This window comes from Etheostoma cragini, chromosome 3, assembly GCF_013103735.1.
Source record: "Etheostoma cragini isolate CJK2018 chromosome 3, CSU_Ecrag_1.0, whole genome shotgun sequence".
In the NCBI taxonomy this organism is placed as follows: Eukaryota; Metazoa; Chordata; class Actinopteri; order Perciformes; family Percidae; genus Etheostoma; species Etheostoma cragini.
In genome coordinates, this window is record NC_048409.1 from 2,041,785 (window position 1) to 2,063,589 (window position 21,805).

Consider the following 21,805-nt stretch of genomic DNA (forward strand, 5'->3'; position numbering starts at 1 on the left):
TTTGGGTGCCAGAAGGCCATCTGATATATATTTTTCCCTCTGGTATTTTGTTCAACAAAATATTCATGCATGACTATTTATAATGGCATTGTTAATGTTTAAAGGCAGAAAACACATATTTTCCTTAACAATTAATCAGTTATCTGCAAAATTATCTATTTAATCGTTTGCTCTACAGAGTGTAAGAAAACATGAAAATCATAGAGTTCCAGAGCCTTAGAAGTCCTTAAATATCTTGGTTTGTCAAACCAACAGCTGTACCTTTAAATTGAGGTGTAAAACTCACCTTCTGGCATTTTGTTGTGCGTTAAATAGGAATTAATCGTTCCTTTATGAGATTAAGAGATTTCTGTGGCACGCTGAGATGGACGAAATTTAGAGAACATAGGAAATGTAACCTCCAGCTAATCTTGCGAGAAAGGAGGGATAAGGCTATTGGATTGCTGAGGCCTTAAGAGGTTAAAAGGGCTCTGACACAAACAGCAGGATGGAGGAGTAACTCACAAACAGGAAAGAGATACACCACCTGTCTCCTGTCTGTGTTTGAGTTGTACGTGTACAGTAAGACTTCCCAAGTCAAACATTAGTTGGAGCAATACACAACACAGTAAAGGCATAGTGTGGCCTCTCCTCTCTCTAGTTTATGTTCAACACATATATACTGCATATCACAGTGTTCACTAACAGCATTACTAATCATGTGTCCTTGAAACGGATGGATCCTAAATTAATTACCAGGATTGGCACGCTGGGTTTCTTTATTGGATTACAGTCTGTAAGGAAATCTAACAAGAGTCTGTCATTTGTACGGTATGTGTTTTGCAAAGCAAATTGCATGATACGTATATTGCGTGTTGTATATTCTACGTAATTTACAATTTCTATTCATACAAATGTTTATGTATTGGCAATTCTTAAAATAAATTTGTAAAAAAACAGCTGAACGATGTTTGCGTTGATGACTCTGTGAATGTTCACTGATTCATGCCGTTTGTGTCTCGACTATAAGGTGGATCCCTAAGCAAAAGCAGTCTGATTCTGCTGGTGTTTGGCTGCTCTGTTAAGTTCCTCCTGAACAAGAAGAGCTCCATCTTGCCATTGAAGTGAGCCACACATTACTTCAAACCAGTGTAACCAGTGGGCCTTCCACCCGCCTCATTTTTTCCAGGAGCAAACCCGCTGATTGAAATTCCTCAAACTCCAAAAACACACTCCACCATCTGGTATGACCAATTACACTCTTTTACACAAAAACAACTTTTTACCGTATCTTTAAAAAATGTCTATATCTGAAAGATGGGTTTCTTTATAACCAAATTACCACAAAAAATGGACCGGATTCTTTACAATGCTCTTTACAACTACAATTAATCACTTTCATTCCTCTGATCTTAACTATTAGTCAAAATAATTCATAATTTCCATTTTTTAACTCAATTATTAGGCATAATTCAATATACCTAAGGGTTATTGACCATGACTTCCAAAAATTAATGTAAAACTAGTGATAGTAAGGTGGTGTTAGGGAATGCTAAATTAAAGTCTGAAAAACTGACGAGAATGTCAAATATTTGTCCGTTTTTTGCCTGGAAGGACAAGGGTTAAGTTGCAATATGTCTGTTAAAACTGAGTGTTCGCCCAAAATAAGTTTTCTTTTCCTCTTGTGCAGAGGTTATCAAACTGGGAGGGAGAGATTTGATCATAACTCAAATCTCACCACACAGAGACATAATACACATATTTTTGGATTGAGTTTAACTTACAATAAACGTCCATAAATACTTAGCATCTGCTTAGAATTCATGGGGGGGGGACTTGCCTTATTTAAATGTTCTTTGGTTTCCAAGTAATCATGTGACAGTACATCCTAGATTACAGTGCAAACAGGAGCAGCTACTAGCTTAGCATACTTGTAATGGTGCCATTTAAGTACCGCTTTCTGAATATAGGCTGAAAGTGGGCCTGAAGTTGTAGCGCACAGCCAACTGAATCCCGGGTGAGACTTTGAAAAGAGTAAATCATTCTTCCTGCTCTGAAACTGAAAACACAACTTTTTGGTATCTCAGCAGTCCGCTTCATACGTGCACAGCCTGGTTCATCAACATCTTCACATGCATCAGCACACTCACCAGCAGGCCTTCCCCCCCATCCTGAACCAATCCATGACCATCCAACCTGCTCCAATCGGAACTCAGGACAGCAAAGTAAGGCGATCTTTCACTAATGTGTGCATTTACTTAGCAGTGATTTTATTCACAACTTCACCAATTTCTTTTTTGAAGCCTTTTCGGCCATTTTGTCCTTGTTGATACCAAGAGTGATTTCAAGTCGTTACCTTTCACCTCTTGCTACACCTCTTGCTACAGTTCAACACACACCCTCCCAGATCAACGAGGCCCTCTTTTGCCCCGGTCACTGCCTTTCACAGCGCAACACATCAGCCCTACAGATCAACAGTGAGTCCAGCATGCATCACTACAAACTGACATGTGAATACAGCTTAATGAAACTACTGTCTTGCTTCTGTTTTCCTTTTTTTATGAAACTAAATTTAATGAATCACCTCTGACAGTTTGTTGCCAAATGTTTTGACATTTTATTTCAGAAACGAGGGAGATGGGGCGCATTGCATGTCTCCATTGCATGGAGGACTTATTACCACAAACATCTCAAGGTGATGCATCAAAATTTTAGTCACATTAACTGAAAAATGCTGAGTATTTTGCCTTCTTATCAAATTGAGGCATTTTGTGTCTGACATTAAAATCCATTTAGTTGTGTTAAAAATATATTGAAATTATGATTGCTTTTTTTCACATTTTTTAATTTGTTGTATTATTAACTAAAAATGGTTTAGACATTATATAAGGTCTTTCAGTTGACAGGCAACTAAATTTAAAGGAGCTTAACATATAGGAAAATACTATTATGCATTTTTTAAGTTCATAATTCCAGAAAACTCTTGTATCTTTTAGTCAAGACATATTGTCATTATGACATGTGTACTTTGTATCTGATTCCAAAACTAATTGTTTTCTTTACAAACTGGATTTAACAGAAAACGCAGCAAAAAAACAACAGTCTCCATCGAGAACTGAATCCTGAGTATCCGACCACCAGTCTGCCTGACACAGAACAACACCAGGAATCAAGCCCGCCCACCAGCACACACCCAAATATAGGTGATTGTAAAGCAAACAATATATGAAACCCCTTTAGCAACAATAAAATATGCATCAAATTATTAAAGCTGAGCTGCTTCTCATGTTTTAGACTCTCAACGTGGACACTCTGCATGTACTGCAGTCAGGACTGAGACAGAAAAAACGGCAGAAAGCATAAGCCACTTCAGCAGACGTTATCCCACTGACCTTTCCACATCTTCCCCAGTGTCTTTCCACAGCCGTACAGCCAAAAGGGAGAAACTGGAACAGCGCCCAAAGCTGCACTGGAAAGAGAAACTTAATGAAAAGAAGAAACGAGGCAGCCGACAAGCTGAAACAACAAAGGACTTACCTCTTAAAGACCAATCTTGGGATCAAACTGTGACTCTCGAACTTGACGGCAGACACAGCGGCTCCCTTGACAGGGAAAGGCAGCCAGAGAGTGACAGCTCCATTAAAGTGAAGAGGGTGAAGCAGGACATTGTAGACGACCAGTTTGATTCTTTGAAGACTTTACACACTGATCCATCTCCATTTAGTACAACTCACACACTTCCATCTTTACACACCATGCCAGTGCGACACATACACATAAGTGATTTATCCATTGTGTATCCTAACAGCAGCCGATGTAATGTTACCAGTGCTCCCCAGGGTTTCATCTCTTATCCAGGAGATGAAATGCATCCCTACAAAAACTCTTCATGGGAGACAATGTGGGACGCTCACAAGAGAACGGACCTCCTCTCTAGACAAAACACCCTAGCAGACTATTCTTTGAATACCTGCAAAGCAATCAGGATGCCTCATGTAGCACAGAGGCAAAAAGAGGCTTGTCAAGGTTTCTATACACCACCTCTTAATTTCCCTTATGCTTTGAGACAGCAGAAAGCAATTTACCTTAGAGGGAGTGAGTTTCTACACCCACGCCAGGAGAACTATCACTTCCACCATCCTGGCTATCTGGCAACATCCTACCTGGGGCCCTGAGTCTCCAGTAGGGATGCAACGATTATAGTCTGAAAAATAAAACTGATGCATTAATTAATTTGACTGCTAATGTATGAAATTAAACAAACACACTCGGGGTGACATCTAGCTCACCCAGTAGAGTCCGCGCCCCATGTAGGCTGAGGTCTTGGAAGTGGCCAGGGTTCAAATCTAACCTGCGGCCCTTTGCTGCATTTTGTCCCTCTTCTCGCTCCCCTTTCCTTCAAGCTATCCTGTCAGGCCATAAAAAGCCCCAAAAATAAACTTTATACATGAACACTCTAGATTTTAATGTTACTTATTGCTGCCTTTTGAAACATAAATAACACAGGCACAGTTTTGAATGTTTTTAAAATGATTATATGATCAATCATCAATCTTTTTATTTAAATTCATATGAAAAGATTAGAAACTAGAGGTGAATCAGTCAGACCACAAACAGAAGCCAAGTTGGCAACAACAGTGCTGTCCTTTTGGCCCTCAAGAAGCTAGAAACGGCCCTGCTAGCTGATAAAGAGCTGCTGGACAAGAAGCACTTGTCACAGGAAGACTCGCAGCATGTCGCCTTGTAAAGAAGAGTAAGTAAGTAACGTTAAGTGGTAATGCTAGTGACATGTTTGAGCTGTTGAGCTCCCTCTTAAAGTAAGGTTTTCATTAGTGCCCTAAACGTCGGCTTCTGACTCGTTAGCTGTTAACTGTAACGTTACTGTTAACATTAAACTGGTAACGTTAACAAGCTAACAACCAATTAACAACGTTAACAAACAGTAGGCTAAAGTTGCTAGCTAGCTTACCAACTTGTGTTGAATTCCCCGTTGCAGTTGTCCTGAAGTCAGGGGCTGGCTCGGCTCTGTTTCCCTGCCGTTTGCTACCCAGCTAACATTTGTTGGTTCCCAGAACGTTCTGGGACGTTCCCTGAATGTTTGGGTTGTGTTTTGGTTGCATGGTGCCTACATTTTGATTTCCCCCCCAAAAAAGAGGACACTCGGCGCGGCCTCGAGACACAAATTCAGACAGGCTGCTCAGAGGTTAATGAACATGCTTTATTATGCCTCAATGGGTATAAAAAATAACGTGTGTAATAAAATAAAATTAATAACCTGAAACAAAGTAATAGCTCTTTTCAAATAAATATGAAATAATGTATATGACCTATTCGGTCAGCTTCAAAATCCAGCTTCAACTAAATACCTCTGTAATAAGATCAGGTTTTTCGGTGTCAATGTGAGCGTGAGATCTCCAGCACCTTTATTAGACACTGAAACAAATGTGCTAGCATAATATACAATAAATTATATTTTTTATAAGGCAGCCTCTCGGGAATTATGTCACGCAACAAAGTACCGTAGTATTGTGAGAAAAGCGCCAGTCAATTTAAGTATAGGCTACTTCATGCTAATGCCCCCCAATCGGTCTTTTTGACAGATAAGGAGAGTAGTTGTTCCCATTGTTTTAATGCAGTGGAGCTCGACACTGCCCGAGACATGAAAAACCAGATAAAGTAGAATCTTTTTGATTATGTCTCCAGTATTAACAAACACTACTCTTTACACTAGAACAGCTTTAATTAGGCAACTAAGATTCATTCAATAAAGCATGGTGGTCTTAAAAATTGACATTGATGTTTTTTTGCTGTTTTTTGCATCTGTACAGTCATATTTACACTGTAATAATTCCCTCATTTAAAAAAAAAAGTCATTACTTTTTTAATTGATCAGGTGATATCAATGCTCATGTTTTGAGAAAAAGTGATTTAAAAAAAAAATCTATGTAGCTGTTTGAGTGTTGTTGGGGTCATCAGAGACAAATTCAATTATTTACCTGATGATGGTGCTAGATGAAAAGTCAGGACAGCCCATATCAAATCTGGACCAAAGTGTTGAATCGACTGACCAATCAACATTGCCATCCCTACAGCAAGTTTGACTAAGAAAATAAAAGAAAACAATACAAGAAAAGCTTACTTTTGTATCAAAAATGTATTTTAACAATAAAATTCCAAGTTCATTCCAAGGCAATGCTGAAAAATAATGTCTTCTAAAAATCTTCTGTCAGGCATCATCATAAAATATGGGTAGTGGAATGTGGTGTGTAAAGGAAAACATTTCACATAAATAGCTTTGTAGTGCTTGCAACTCATCTCATTCATGTAAGCTTTGTCAGAAACATTAGCAGGATTAACAGGCAATCCCATAGACAAGAGACGTCACAAAGCCAAGCTGAGGAATTAGAGTTAATAAGAGTTGCTATAATAAAAATGTAGTCTCCAAAACCAGTTCAGAGACAACTACCTCAATGTAACACCATTCTAAGAAACACTGGAGAACACGTGAAAGCTTTGGATAGAAAAAAAACTTCCAGTCTTCACTGGCAGCCGCACAGCAACAGTACAAGAGGCAAACCAATGTTGTTGCATAACAGTTACAAGAGTGCTTGTGATGGGCGCATGGTGCAGTGCAGCAGGGGGGAAATCACACCACGTCCATGCCCAGGCCCCTTGCCACCTCCGTCAGGGCCTGGACTGCTCCAGATGTCCCACTGCCTTCACAGTCCTCCTGAGGAAATCCTCCAGGCTCCTCCTCAATGTGAGGGATGGTGCTCATGACACAGTAGACAGGAGAGTCACTGCCTCTGGGGCTGGGCTGGGATGAAACGTCCTCACCTCCAGAGAGCTCTGAGGAGTACGAGGACGAGGAGCTGGAGGAGGGCGAGGAGGATCCTGCGGGAGAGCTTCGACCGCTCTCTGGTGCGACCGTAGCCCTCTTGTTCCGGCTGCTGGTTCTCTGGCTTTTTCGAAGGCTTTGTGGCTTTTTGGCCATGTTCTTCATGATCTCCTTGGTCACTTCCACGGTTTCAAACCGCACCATGTTTACTTTTAGGAAGCCGTCTACATCCTTCCTGTATCTGTGAAAAAAGCACATATAAAATATGTATTATTTCAGTCTTTATTCGTTATTACATTTGATGCACCCGTGAGGACTGAGAAAGAGAGTGAAACTGAGAAATTCTTTCATTGACAAAGGTGGAAGGTAACTTAATTTCATTTACTCAAGTACTGTACTTAAGTAAAACTTTTGACAGTGGGAGTTTTTTCATGCCACTTTCTACTTCTACTCCACTACATTTCAGAGAGATATTGTACTTTTTTACCCCACTACATTAATCTGATAGCTTTATTTACAAATAACTTCACAAATTAAGATTACACACAAAACACATGTAGTTTATAAAATACAATGTTTTATTGTAAATTAACTACCCAACAATATGTAGGCCTACAAGTCCAGCTGTAATGATTAACCACATAACTGTTTTAATAGTTTCCAGTTTCCAAATTTATGAGGAATGTGATTTTACTTTTAATACTTTAAGTACATTTTCCTAATGATACTTACATAATTTTAGTTAAGGGAAATTTTCAATGCAAGACTTTTACTCTTTACAGAGTATTTTCACAGTGTGGTATTAGCACTTTTTTACTTATGTAAAGGATCTGAATACTTCTCCACCACTGTTCATTGGTAACTGGCTGTTGTGACGTACCTAAAGCGGGAATGTCCAGAGGGCCATTTCAGCTCATGCTTCTTGCGAAGGTGAAGTGTGAGAGTGTAACACCAGGAGAAGACCTTGTCACAGATATGGCATTTATATTTAGACATCCCCCCGACCTGTTGGTAAAGATCATGTGATGATGTCAACAAATAAAGCGTCATAACTGTCAACAAGATCATAGCAGGTCGATGATCTAACGAACCTGGTGTACTCTCTTGTAGTGGTGGCTCATGGTTTGGAATGTGTGACACGAATAATCACAACCCTCCACTGTACAGTGATACACGGTGCCCTCGTTGTGAACCTCGGTGTGCTTTTGTAGATCGCGCTGGTTCTTGAATCTGCAAACATACATGTATTTATAAATATATACACACATACACATAAAAAGTTCAGTCTTTAAATACAACTTTACACAACAGTTGCATTCTATTTACGTTATGATTACTAACGATATTTACATTTTGAAACATTTACCATGACTTTTCTGCAAATAAAATGAGTTATGACACATACTAGCGACTGTTACAGTACATACACAGAACAATTACTACGAAATGTTGAATTAATAAGTTCCAAAAAGGTGTTTCCATTGTTCAGTAATCCAATGAAAGGGTAACAGTAGGGACATGCCTTGATAAGGCCATATTTTGGTAGTTTTAAGGTAAAGCTCCTGTTTGGATGTGGAGAAGATATTAAAGGTCCAATATGTAATATATTTACCGTAATAATCCAACACATTACCTCAATGCGTCATCAGATATTAAGGCAACATGCTAAATTGAAATATTCTTTTCTGACAACAATGCTAAAGACAGCACTTTCTCCTTTTGAAATTTCGGCTTCATGATGGAAATCAGGAAGAGAGGACTGTGAGTTAGCAGTGTGCTTAGCAATTGTTGCCCTAATTCTAAGCCAATAAAGTGTGTTTTTCAATCAGGAGGTGAGGACAACAAGGTAGTGTTATTTTTAGCAGTTCTCACTGTAATTTTAAGCCGAGGAAGTGTCTGTCCATTGAGTGGAAAGGACAGCGAGGTTGTTGTGTCTTAGTGGTTCCTACAATAATTGTATGCTGAAAAATTGTGTCAGTTAGGTCAGAGCTCCACGTGAGCATAAGCTTCTGTGACTGTTATATAGCCAGCATCTAACCTTAGCTTCTCCACTGTGCTGTGGAGTAATGTCTGGCTATGTCAGACAAGCATCTAGCAACATTGTTGGATGCTGCGGTCTCTGGCTGGCAACCTCCGTGAACATTGAGTCTTGGGAGAAGGGGGCGGGGGAGAAAACTCTCTCCAGTATTTTGAATTTGTACGTCAGTGACTATTTTAAACACAAGCTGTCAGTATTACATATTGCACCTTTAAAGGGGCTGTTTTGAAGGTCTACCTTTTGTCGCAGAAGTCACATGGGAAGGGCCGCTCATCACAGTGGCGGAACCTGATGTGAATCTTAAGAGCTGCCAAAGTGGTGCAGGTCATGTCACAGAAGGGACACTTCACCTGATTCACTGCAAGGAAAAGAAAACGTAATTATTAAATATAACCTGCCAGTCTGAGCAGAACTAACTGGATGGCATTATGATTTTGATGAGCATCTAAATGGACTGGACTGCATGACGGCCTTAACTGCCTTACTGAAAAACCTTTTTGCATGCATGATTAGTGAGTAAACACCTCCTTCAATCTTTAACAATAAGATAAACAGCCATAATGACAATCTAATCAGAACTGAAACATTGTATAATGAAAATGTTAGTTTCCTACGACGGCGTATGGGACCCTTTGTAGGTTAAAACGTATATAATAATGTGGTTTCTTGACAATATATAAACAAAAGATTTCTAAATTTACCACTTCTCATCTCTGAATATAATTCCCCATCTCTGTAATTTTTATTTTTTACACACTTTATTTTTTTTACTTACAGAGGCACTAATAAGCCATTGTAGTTTCCATCTACTTCAACATAACTCAATAGTTACAATGGATGTAACAATAGATATTTCAAACAGGTCAATCAAAAAAACAAAAGAATGAAATTGTCACACCACTGCTACGTATTAAAAGCCAGACAGAAACGATATGATTTGAGTTTGGACCTAAAGAGAGCATCTGTGACAGTGTGAATATTGGGGGGTAACTTGTTTCAGAGTCTCGGGGGAACAGGTGCAAAAGCCTGATCACCACTAATAATAAATTAGCTTACCATCACAGTCAGAAAGACAGTAATCCATCCTCACTAAAATCTGACCAAAGCATTCATGAAAATGTTAATGTAACAAGAACTTAAGATTAGTAATGTAGAAAATGGTTACCATGTTGACGAACGTGATCCCTCAAAAGCCTCTCGCTGGAAAAAGCTTTGCCACAATGTTCACATACCAGAGAATCTGCATAAATGAGATAGGTGAATTTACATAAGTCAGAATTTAATCAATCCATTCAGCGCATCAGCATCCGAGAAAAGTGTCCTTCTCACCTACTGGCTCAGCTTGTCTGTGTAGGTGGTCAAACAATTTGGTGTTACTGGAGAACATGCTGCCACATGTAGGACACGCTACGAGTCTCTCCTGAGTGTGGCTCCGCATGTGTTCTCTCAAACGGTATCTGATTTTGAAGAAAGCATCGCAGCCTATGATAGAAAAATTAATAATAAAAAAAGGTTACACATAAAGCTATATATACCAGGACCTTCTCTTTGACATCCTCTTACTCAATCATACCTGTCCAGGGGCAGAAGAGAGCCAGCTGATGTTGTTGGAGAGATTGCGGCTCAGCACTTTCAACGTGATTGTCCACATGTCGGTAGAACCACTCAGGATTGTTAAATGTACTCTATTGAAGAACAACAAGAAGAATTCTATAATAATGGTGCTATCAGTCATTTGATAAAGATGATTATTTAAAATATACCTACATCACAATGCTCCCACTGGCAAACATATCCGTCTGATCCTTCAGGAACCAGGTTGTTGCTGTGCAAGCCTTGGTTGCAGCTGGGCAGATCAGGGCGGGACTTGAGCAGTTGTGAGCCGACGAACTTGAGCTTACCGTGGTAGTTGTGGAAGTAGGCATGGACCTCCAGCTCCACAGGGCTACCCATAGAAACAAACTCACATCCATTCCAGAGACAAGCATACTCCTCTAAAAGGAAGGAAAGGAGTAATTATTGCAAAGAAGAAAGGACAGTTATTACCGAATGTACAGTGAGTATATTGGGTTTGACTAAGTAGGGCTGGGTAATGAACTGAACAGTTAACAACACAAAACTTTAACCAAACTAATACAAGCAATATCAGTATTATAAGTAGGTTCCTTTTAGAATAACTAAGTCCAACAACATCTAAAAGTACAGACATATGTATCTTTATTGTACATATGTATTCTACTGTGCTACAGCCTCTTGCAAAACAGATATTGATATCAATTAGATGCCCTGAATACACAAAGCTTAGAATGACTGAACGCCTGTCATTCTGATTTCAGGTCATATCTTCCAGCCCTACAAGTGACCCATGGCCTGGTGTTTGTCTTGTATGCTCCTCACTCACCCAGCTCTTCTAAGGCATCGTTGTCTCCAAGGTAGTCATTTAAATGCAGTGACATATGATCGCTCAGCTCCTCCATGGTGCGGCCCTTGAAGTCGCATGAAGCCCACTCACACACCACCTCAAAATTGTCTAGTCTCTTGGTTGTCATCATGATGGCGATCGATGTGTGCCCAGCAGCACACAATGCAGACCACCTAAACAGAAAAACAGACAGCGACAGACATTTTAACAGAGGCAGGCTATAATAACTATACCTTAGCTAGCTAAGTGGCAATTTCACTTGTTAGCATGTAATGCTAGCTAGAGGTGGCTGGAAATTTAAAACACAAGCTGACTCAACAGATGTTTCAACCGACGTTAGCTGGAATGTTACACACAACTAAAACATTTGCGAGCGTTTTTATTTCCGACTGGTTACTCGTTAACGAAACCAATAACTAGCTAACTGCTCATTATCTCTAGCTTAGTAGCTTAGTAGGTTGATAACAACGTTATAACAGTTTGGCTAACAGTCTAGCTAACGCTGAACCTGTCACAGGTCTGTAATGGAACTGTCGAACATTTCATCAGCTAGCTAACGTTTGTCAAGTTTTAACCGTTTGACACATTAATGGGGAATTTGTAAACTGCCACTAATGTTTCTGACACTTGTGATACACGGAGTTTTGTAAATGCTTCTTACGAGTATCCAATGTCACTGCAGGAGCTCTGTTATGTGAGCTAACCTGGAACTCTTCTTCCCTCCTCTCAGCTTGTCTGCTTTATTTATTTCCGGTCACTACCAAACTAACGGAAGTTGGTCTTCTTCGTCCTTTATTCAACATTACAGAATAAACTATGGGTGTTTATGTGTGCGTGTGTGTGTCATAGACTGTAATAGTAGGCTATAGACTACGTAAAACATCAAACTGGCTAAACCAGAGAAGATACTAATCAAAGAATTTACCAACCAAATAATTCGTTTTAATTGCCTTTTCGTGTTGGTGCAGGTCTTGATTTAAAAAAAGAGTCCAACATTTGTGTGAATGTGGAACTGTCATGAGAAAATTAATTCTACATGGAAAACCATATTTTTATCCATTCAAAATGTATTTATCCTGAAATTCATTTGTTGTCCAAGTGTTCCTTCATATAGTCTAATGTTGGACATCCACCCAACATATGGAAATATGATAATGGCAGATCTTCTTTTAGTTCACAGAAAGTTAAAGAATATCCATTTTTAATATCTATAATGTTTTTAGTTATTAGTCATGACATAGCAAGCCTCACTATGGTTATGTTGCTCTCTCACATTTTCCAAGTTGTATTAAAAGGTTTCTTTGCGTTGGCGATCATTCAGATGTCATTAATATCAACAGATTAGAGACGCATATAATAACTGGATTCATAGGAGGAGAAATCAGAGCTACTTTGCTTTGCGTGCAGTCACCTCACTTTTTATCCAGGTCCACATGATAAGAGAGGGTGTATTAGATCTTGTCCACTAGAGGTCATAATTTACTGAACACCAGCACCACACCATGCCAGCACAAGAATACAGTATTTTCATGAGGCACTGTGTCTCCTAATGTGCAGTTTATACAACTTAATGAAGTCACCCCATATTGTACACTGATATCAACAATGCATATGTGTGAAATAGTTATATTGTGGTACACATTTCCTCCAGACTTGTATGTTCAACAATGGTTCAGTGCAGACTCATAAACTGGGAACTATTATCCATGGCCTCTCTCAACTGCTGTTTATTGGCTAAACATTTAGTTTCCATACTTTTTTGTACCCTTTTTGTAACTGGCAGTTACTGCTTCAACGTGACAAAAAGGACACCTATGAATGATAAAGTATATCACACACAGTGAAACGTGTATGAATTCTAAATTCTACACTTTTGACAAAATATGTTAAACAATGAAGCTGAGACTGTAACCAGCCAGATAAGTCTTTTATAGAAGGGACAGAGCTTAGGCAGCTCCAGTACCATCGCTTATCTGTTATTCAATATTTCATGCTTCTCTGCAAACATAAGGGCCCATAACAACTGAATTATTCATGCAGTTTTATGTCAGGATGACTGATTCACAGGAAAATGACCACCAGCATCCAAAAGCTAGCTAGTGAATGAACGGAGAAAAAAAAAAATCACATCACTTTTTCCAAATTACATTTGTAATCTGATTCTTTGGTTTACACATTTTGTATCTCTTAGTTATTAAATCCCTGCAGTGTAAGCAACATGGAAAGAATGATAACATCTGATATTAAGAAAAACATGCTTTAAATGTCTCTTAATGTTAACAACATGCCTACTTTGGCCTCTAGGTTTTTTAATACTGGGTTAGGTTAATTTTGTATTCTTAGCAACCATCTCCTGAAATTTCACTGTTTTAATAATTAAAATGCCTTGATATTATCCAAATATTTAGAAAAAATACAGCAGAATTGACTGAATATGTTTTGATGAGTGATATCACTTGCCCGACGTTCAAAGTTACTATAGCAGAACATTTCTTTCAACTAAACTTTAATGCATTTTTTGAGTTTTATTTAATTGTATAGAATGATTCTGACTTCACTTTGACAGTCTGTGATTATCCATCAACATACATTCCTTTGATCTTAAATATTTGTAAGACTTATTCATACTTTCTGCTTTTTTTAACTCATGAGTTAGATATAATTTCATATAGAATACTTGTGGTGTAATGGCTTTAAGATCCCAAAACAATGAGTGTAAAACCAGTGGTAAAAATGCTAGAAAAACGTAGAAATATTGTTTTAATTTTTTTGAGCCGGAAGGACAACCCAAGGGTTAAAGGCTGCTGCATTAAATCCACACTAAACATTAAAGTACAAATACTGAGTAAAAACATATTGTCTTAACTTTATTTTTTGACATTTCTGCAAGTCAAAAGCAATATTTTGGGAGATTATGGGTGTGAAGGTAGAATGCAGTTTTAAAATTTCCGAAAAACTACGGGGTAAAATAAGTAAAATCAACACAGGATCCTGTATCATTATTTTAATCAGAGTTCATTCAGAGCAAGCGGAGAGTACAAGCACAATATCACAACATGTTTTGCAGCGGTATGACATTGTCATTCATCATTTCACTCTGGTCTGACGCCACACACAGTCCAAACCAGACAGCATGTACAATGGGAGATATAGCACCAGGGTGGTGGAGTGCACAGCAGCACGTCTAGTGGTTGGGTCAGACTTGATGCTAGCAGGCTGCAGGCTGTAGAGGTCATACATAATACACTCACTTTCACACACACACACACACACACACACACACACACACACACACACACAGAATCTAAACCTGGAAGCAGACTCATGGTGGGCAGTGCTCGACTGGGCTCTCACACACTGCGGCCATGTTGGCATCGAATGGTTTTAGTAGAAACACCTCATATCATGCTCAGAATGAAAAGATGGGATTTGCACATTTTCAGACAGCAGCATTTATTTAAAAGAGCTGAACGACAAGTCCTGGCCCATTCCTTGTCCTTTAACACCTGGAGAGATCAGGTTCTTCCTTTTTCAGTCCTTTATGCATCATTTTTTCTTCTTCTTATTTAGCACAATTACAGCGTCCCAGCTCAGAGGAGCGGATGGAGTACAATGTCACAAAATACGGAGTCGTCATAAGAACTGCAGTATTCCTATTAAATCAAAAGACTGGATCTCCATTTAGATGCAAGAACATGTTTGTGGGTGAAACCATACTGCTGGTGTGTTTAGTTGATATCACTAACAGCCACTAGACTAGGATATTAGATTAGATCTTAAAAGTGTATGTACTTTTGTTTTTCCGTGTGACCAGAATCTATGACTACACATGCATTATATTTGAAAAGGTCTCGCTCCTATACGTTTATCTTTAATGGCTCCATTTACAAGCTACAATGTGACGGAGACATATGGTCTGCTAAAATGTACTACCAAACTACCAAAAACGGGTTCCCGCATGCAAGCTTCAGCAATTATATTACAGTTCATTTGGTTTCTTAGCAACCAAACTGATAAAACCAGATATCATCCAGAACAATGAAATGAAAACCAGGACCATACAGCGGAGGCACTGTAACTAGGAAACGCAACTGTAAAACCGATTTTGTATTGCCACAAAACCTCTTATGTGACACAGTCTTGGAGAAAAGGCATCCCCTTGACATTTTCTACAATCATTTTAACATTGATCTCAATTGTTTTCCATTCAGACAAAGGTAAACGTGTCCTATCATACACATACTACATGTGTACTGATGGCTTTTTTTATGTCAAACAGAAGTTATATAAACAATGTGCAAATTATGTGCTCAATACTAAAAGCGGTTCTGTGCACCAAAATACAAGGAATCACATACTTTAACCCATTTAAACAGTCTCACAGTCTCACACACACACACACACACACACATTATGCAGTGAAACTATTTGCATTATTTTAAAAGGTCAACATCAGTGCCCATTCAAAGATGAACAATATATGACAGGCCAGCAAAAACAACAGGTAAACAAAGGAAATAAACCAAAGGGAAGAATTTTGCCTAATTTGTCAAGTCACCTTTTTGATCACGCAGTGTAGAGAGGAACTACTTTTACTGTTTCGCTTCCGCCAGTCTATTGCTAATCTCTTTGCTCTTCTTTGTGACGGCTCCATCTGGTTTGGGTTCTGGGGCGCCCAAAGACGGTTTCTTCTTGGCTGACTGGGAACTAGCAATCTGCTTCTCTTTTGATTTTTTCACCATTTTCCCTGTTGTTGTTGTTGGTGTCTTTTTTGGTTTGGTTCGTGCAACTGGTTTAGCCCCCTGAAAGATAAGAGAGGTGAAAATATTACAAGATTAAAGGCAAAAATAGTCAATTCAACCTTAACTGATGTTAAAGCAATAATATTTTGGGATATGCACTTATTTGCTTCCTTGTCAAGAGTTAGACGGGAAGATACTGTTCTCGTGTTTGTCCATTAAATATTAAGCTACAGCACGCAACCGGTTAGCTTAGCATAAAGACTGAAAAAAGAGGGAAAAAGCTAGCCTGGCTATGTCAAAGTTAAAACAACATTTTAAGGGATGTTAGGAGCCGGACTAGTTGTTGGCCAGGGAGTAGTGACTTCCTGTCATAGTTTCCAGTCTTTCTCACCTATCTACATTCTCTATATCTATACATTGTAATTTCCCCTTGTGGGATTAATAAAGTATACATTAGTATACATTATTGCATTATCTGTTTGCAAGAAAGTAAATAAGTGCATGTCCCAAAATCTCAAATTATTCCTTACAAACAATTACTTAAATCATGGACACTCTAAATCATGTCAAAGTACCATTTTAGCATGCAATACGTACCCTTTTATATCCTGTTACTTAAAGTTATGACAGGCAAATGACACCTTATGATATAGGTGATATTTGCATTATATGGTCAGTGCAATGAAGATAAATGAAGAAAAAAACAGCACAAAGGGTGCATTTGTGCCTTTCCTTTTATAGAAGAGTGGTTCGTGCATTATTCTATGACATTTTAAAGAAACCATAACACACAAAGTCAATGGTTTTTATTAGTATATGATGTTAGTCTTACTGTACTCACTTTAAATAATGACATATTTTGGTAACATTCAACTTTTAACTGTGGGGGCGAAAGCTAGATATTTAGGAAGCAGGTGTGTAACGGGAGGATCGCTAGTTCAAATTCCCATACCATCTGGTAAAATAAAGCAAGGCACTTAGATTCTCTCTACACTTGTGGATGGTGTATGCATGTTAGAGGAATAAAACCCTTAAAAACTTTGTAATCTGCACTATAGGGATTTTCAATGTACAGTCCAAATTCCCATTTACTAATGTTCAGTACACTGAAGAATAACATTAGATCTCTACAAATGCAGCATCCTGAACTTTACTACAAAAATCAGACATCAGAAGCCAAAAGGATAACATCATCTGCAAACAAGTGTTACCAATGCTTGATATTGGCACACACGCTGTTGCGCCTCTCTTCCCACACATGTAGTAACCTGGATGATCAGCCAATTGTGTGTACAGGCGTGTGAAAACTGATCAAATACCTTTTTTTCATTATCTGTTACTCAGAGGTATCATCTAAGCTTCTTTGATTCTTCCGTTTTTCAATGAATCCACACTTGCATAAACCCACACTTGCAAGGTCAGTTTTTTAAAAGTTTTTTTTAACTAAGCTGCATAAAAGGTGGTGCAGGCTCTGAGGTGGGCAAACAGTGAAGCTGTGGCTGTTTTTGCAGGTTTGCATGTGGCAGCTGGGTGATACATGTGACTGTGGTTCGTACTGGCATACTGTGTGTGTATGTGGACAGTATGCACGTTTGCGTCTGATAAATTTGAGGTCAGCCTCCATGCCTTCTAGAAGAAACAGAGAACACACCTGACTACAGCAGCTTTAGAACAGAGCTGCTCTCAGTCTCTGAGACGTCCTACAAGAATGAGAGAGGGAGTGGCCATATGAACACACTACTATAGACACATTATTAACCAATGTTGTTTGCACTATCGATAGCATGCACGCAGATACCAATCTATGTTAAGAATACTTTCAAATAAATGTCTGCATTAATAGAGATGACGTCACTGGCTGCTTTTATTAAAAAATGCAAAATTAATGTGAATGTCAAACTGAATATTTTCTGTATTGGCATGTTGTTTTAGTTCAAATTTACACACACTGACTATTTAAACATTGCACTGGCTGATGTATATGCATGGTGGATAATTTAACAATGGCAAGAGCTTATTTTTTTAATTTGAAATATCTTATAATGGAGATATGAAGCCATTTGTTGGCGCTAATTCTGAAAACTGGCCAGCCATCAGTTCATATAGGATAACACTGACACAGCAGCACTTCCAGTGAATAAGAACTCAAGTTCAAAGAAAAGTGAAACTGACAACGTGTGTTAATCACAAAGTACTACACCTAGGGTACAGCAGGGCTAAGAGAGTTTTATACATGGCTATAACTCAGTGTAATGGTGGTACCAGTTTTTCACAGTGGATGTGTGTGTGTGGGCATGCTCCCACCTTGCCAGTATCCTTGCTTGGCTCATTGTACAGGCTGCGTATCCTCCTGCGCTCCATCAGCTTGTTGTCAGCGGGGTGAGCCTTCACCTGCTCCCCCTTGTATGTGGCGCTGTAACTGGTTTCCAGACTGGTCTCCTCCACCGGGGGTTGATACTGACATGGAGCTTTAATGGCCTTCACTTGTTTCACATCCTTATAAGCCTTGAACTCAGTCCTAAGAACAATGGAAACAAGCAAACAGAGAGGTTTTCACAGCTGCAAGTATCGATTATTCGGACAATTATTTCCTCAATAAATGTAACATCTGGTATCCTAGTATTTTCTTGATTAAAGAGGAAGAAGAAAAGCATCAAACTCTCATGTTGTGGAAGCTGGAACCAGAGAATGTTGAGTTAATGAGTAATAGATTATCAAAGAAGTTGCTGATTAAGTTTTGGTCAAACTAATTGATTAATCGATCGATAAATGACAAATACTCACCCCAGGAGCAGCTATCTAGATTTGGAGATTAGATAGAAGTTTAACACAAAGGGCTGTCCCCTTAAGGACATGGCAAAACTAAATTTGATTGGTCTTAATTGACAGTGAGAGACTTTTCTATGTGTTTATGTCTATTTCTGACGATCACTCCAGGCTGTGCCGAGCTCTGCTGCCAGTTTATTGCTAAACACATGATTTGTATCACAAGATCATAGTAGCCTATTGATTTCTCTCGTTTTAGCATTGATGTCAGAATTTGATCTTCGGCTTTAATTTCTAAGTTCTGTAAGACCTGGCATAGCAAGCAAGATATAGATATTGAGAGAGTATTCATATTGCTATATACTGAAACCATTATTAATGTTTTTGTTTTATCACTAACTGGTATTGCAGTGTTTATACCTGAATTATGTTTTATTTCCGATTATTTAATGAAATACAAGCTATTCAGTGACTAAGAAAGTATTTAATTGGATTCAATAGCCTACATATGGTAATCTGGGGTTTTCCTTCACTAATCGTTTCTTTGTTTATTCTTGTTGTACCTGTCTGTTCTTCTTTTAACAACTGCCAATTATTAATCAATAATTCATTCATTATGTAATGAAATTCCTTTTTTACTGTTCACAAAGCACAGCGCAACGTGCTTTAATAAGTGGCACCTTAAGGTTATTGGTCACTTGAGTTCATTTGAAATGATCATTTGGAATATATTTCCTATAGTCACTGGTACGAGAACCACGGCTGTTGGGGAGGCTTAAACGCAAATTAACTTGCATGCATCATGCCTCCCTAATTAAATCCAGAGGCAGCCTGTAAATAAACCACATGAAGACACATGATTACATTCAGACCCTTTTACCGGCTGTACTCATTCATGGGCTGTACTGTATTGACCTGGTAGTACTCTAAGAGAGGAATAAATCAATAATGCATCCTTTATCTTTGGCAATATCAGTTGGCTTTGGAAATCGCTGGAGATTGTAACGAGAGACCAGAGATCCCTTAGTGATCTCTAATGTTTCATCAGAGCAGCGTGACCCACAGAGGCTGGTAGTTACAATGCTTTCAGAAATGGGACATTTGAATGCAACACCGTTAAAAACCTTAATAATAAGGCCTCAGTTGGTAACCTTTAAAGCCACAGTAAAGCCAAATGCTTTCATTTCTGTGAGTGATATCTAGTTTTATTCTTATGGATGTGTGTAAATGTGTGTGTATGTGTGTGATGTGTTATGGTTGTCTTGCTACTGCATAATGCCTAAAATGTCCTTTGGAATGAATAAAACATCTATTTATCTATCTATTTCAAAGGGTTTAGTATAAGTCACACACCCTCCTTTTTATTTTTTTTTATTTTTTTAAGTAGTCACACACCCTCCGGCAGACTTACCTGTAGCTAGACGTCGTCATGACCTGCTTTATCTGTCTGTTGAGAGCGTCTGCTGCTGCTCTGCCTTTCCTCTGCTCGGCGCTCACATCTGCAGCCAGATGTTTCTCTGTCTTCTCACCCGTGTGTCTGTCCGCTGACTTTCCCCTCTTCACGCTTCTCTTCGTCTCCTCTTTTGACTCTTTCTCCTGTGTTTTCTCCTCGATCTCGCTCTTCTCCACGCCGCTCTCGGCCTCGATGGCCGCATCCTGCGCTCCGCTCCCCGCGCTCCGCTCCGGCCCACCGGAGGGGCCAGTGGCGGCGGTGGGGCTGGCTTTGGGGATCCATGGGTGGTCGTTCTTCTTCGGTATAGGCCAGGGTTTATAATCCTTCTGGTATTGAGTTTCGGTGTTGAACGGGGCGGCCGAGCGTTGGTACTCATTCCTGGGTTTGCAGCTGGGCTCGGGGCGCACTTTCCACGCCTTGAAGTCTTGGCGCATGACGGACGCAGAGCCGTCACTGCCCGCTGCGGCACCCGTCGCGGGCGGTGCCTTGCCAGCCTCCTGCTCCCCGGGATGGGGCTGGGTTTCTATGGCAATGGCTGCGGCCCTCTTTAGTTTCGGCTGCGGGTGATGGGGAAAATGCTGCACGTCGGCCACATCCGAGTATTTGGTGAAAACCAAAGGCACCGCGATGTCCCCTTTGTCCAGCTCGGTCCAAAAGCGGTTGATGCAGCAAGCACGCGTAATGCACGGCCATGCCATGGTTATAAATACTAGGAGGCTGCAAAAGATGTGCAGAAAGACTCTAGATGAGGGATAATAATTAAGGTGGAAATAAAACGCCCTACTCACGAGTCGAAGACTTGCAAGTGCTCGGTCCGGTGCCTCACCCCGTGGGCTGCCCTCCGTTTCTGCCCAGTCAGGGTTATTCCTCCCTGGAGCTAGATGCGACTCTCTGCTCTCTCCGATCTTCGCCTGAGACTAAGGGAAGTAGCACCCCACGCCTGCCCCTGTCCTCCTGCAGGCTGTCTGTTCTGACTGAAGTTTAAATGGACTCTGGGTCCTGCACATTGCTGTCTGGATGCGCATCACAGGGACCCCACCCACATTAGTGGGATGCTTGGAGATGCCCGGGGGTCTGGGAGTTGAACGGTGACCTCTCACCTGAGCTCGTCACCGTCTGGCCAGCAGAGAGGGAGGGGACTCTGTTAACCCCTGGGCTGCCGGGTCACATGATGCCACCTTCAGACTAGAGAGGAGGGAACAGCAGCCTGGCTTTGATGCTGGAAATCAGACTTAAATATAGATTTATATAAAGGTTATGGGTTTCCACATTTCCATGTTGTCATGTCATTCTCATTTTCAGGTCAAGACAGAGGAAACATGTTGCCACAAAGCTCACTAATATTGAAATAATAATAAAATAATTAAAAATATATTTGTATTTTTATTCATAAATTGATTTCATATTTAATAATAATAATAATAAAACAAATCATTTTTTTTAACCAAACGGGAAACAGATTGTGAAGGTATGTAAAATCTGAAGAATTAACCCTTGTGTTCCCGTCGACCTGCAACTTTTTCTATTTCAACCTTTTAAATTACTTTTATCAACTTCTCAAATGATA

General features: G+C 39.6%; 3 protein-coding genes across 7 annotated transcripts in view; 1 reads left to right on the top strand and 2 right to left on the bottom strand.

The window, feature by feature from the left end:
• LOC117938493 overlaps positions 1-5,120 on the top strand; it is a 24,262-nt gene extending 19,142 nt beyond the window's left edge. For both annotated transcript variants that reach the window (XM_034863147.1, XM_034863139.1), the window contains 6 exons: positions 1,010-1,223; positions 2,067-2,204; positions 2,367-2,456; positions 2,606-2,674; positions 3,059-3,182; positions 3,274-5,120. In XM_034863147.1, coding sequence (XP_034719038.1) covers positions 2,112-2,204; positions 2,367-2,456; positions 2,606-2,674; positions 3,059-3,182; positions 3,274-4,154 — 1,257 coding nt within the window. In that variant the 5' untranslated portion in view covers positions 1,010-1,223; positions 2,067-2,111 and the 3' untranslated portion in view covers positions 4,155-5,120. The remainder of the gene's footprint in view (positions 1-1,009; positions 1,224-2,066; positions 2,205-2,366; positions 2,457-2,605; positions 2,675-3,058; positions 3,183-3,273) is intronic.
• Positions 5,121-6,114: 994 nt separating this feature from the next.
• zgc:112083 (uncharacterized protein LOC550461 homolog) lies at positions 6,115-12,092 on the bottom strand. Of its 2 annotated transcripts, none has more exons than XM_034863118.1 (10): positions 11,939-12,092; positions 11,257-11,450; positions 10,623-10,849; positions 10,429-10,540; positions 10,185-10,337; positions 10,021-10,095; positions 9,093-9,213; positions 7,909-8,047; positions 7,698-7,822; positions 6,115-7,058 (listed from the first exon to the last, which is right to left on the bottom strand). In XM_034863118.1, exons 2-10 carry the CDS (start codon positions 11,405-11,407, stop codon positions 6,626-6,628), a joined length of 1,536 nt encoding a protein of 511 aa, XP_034719009.1. In that variant the 5' UTR covers positions 11,408-11,450; positions 11,939-12,092; the 3' UTR covers positions 6,115-6,625. The 2 variants fall into 2 exon arrangements, with proteins under 2 accessions (XP_034719009.1, XP_034719018.1); XM_034863127.1 differs by having other exon boundaries at positions 11,257-11,460; positions 11,951-11,997.
• Positions 12,093-14,266: 2,174 nt separating this feature from the next.
• map6b (microtubule-associated protein 6b) lies at positions 14,267-21,295 on the bottom strand. 3 transcript variants are annotated; one of them, XM_034867668.1, is made up of 4 exons: positions 21,027-21,253; positions 20,197-20,955; positions 18,324-18,537; positions 14,267-16,079 (listed from the first exon to the last, which is right to left on the bottom strand). In XM_034867668.1, the coding sequence occupies exons 2-4, from the start codon at positions 20,934-20,936 to the stop codon at positions 15,870-15,872; spliced, it is 1,164 nt and encodes a 387-aa protein (XP_034723559.1). In that variant the 5' UTR covers positions 20,937-20,955; positions 21,027-21,253; the 3' UTR covers positions 14,267-15,869. The 3 variants fall into 3 exon arrangements, with proteins under 3 accessions (XP_034723559.1, XP_034723558.1, XP_034723560.1); XM_034867669.1 differs by adding an exon at positions 17,671-17,719 and having other exon boundaries at positions 15,831-16,079; positions 20,197-21,295; XM_034867667.1 differs by having other exon boundaries at positions 20,197-21,295.
• Between the last annotated feature and the right edge of the window lie 510 nt (positions 21,296-21,805).

Bases quoted from the DNA above. Each gene is read 5' to 3' on its own strand.
- zgc:112083 (XM_034863118.1), bottom strand. From the start codon at position 11,407: ATGATGACAACCAAGAGACTAGACAATTTTGAGGTGGTGTGTGAGTGG. The intron at 9,214-10,020 runs GTAACCATTTTC...TTTTCCTTGCAG, and splicing joins GGATCACGTTCGTCAACATG to TGAATCAGGTGAAGTGTCCC. The intron at 8,048-9,092 runs GTAGACCTTCAA...GTATGTTTGCAG, and splicing joins TGTGACTTCTGCGACAAAAG to ATTCAAGAACCAGCGCGATC.
- map6b (XM_034867667.1), bottom strand. From the start codon at position 20,936: ATGGCATGGCCGTGCATTACGCGTGCTTGCTGCATCAACCGCTTTTGG. The intron at 18,538-20,196 runs GTAAGTCTGCCG...CATTGTTCTTAG, and splicing joins ATGACGACGTCTAGCTACAG to GACTGAGTTCAAGGCTTATA. The intron at 16,080-18,323 runs GTGGGAGCATGC...CTTATCTTTCAG, and splicing joins CAAGCAAGGATACTGGCAAG to GGGGCTAAACCAGTTGCACG.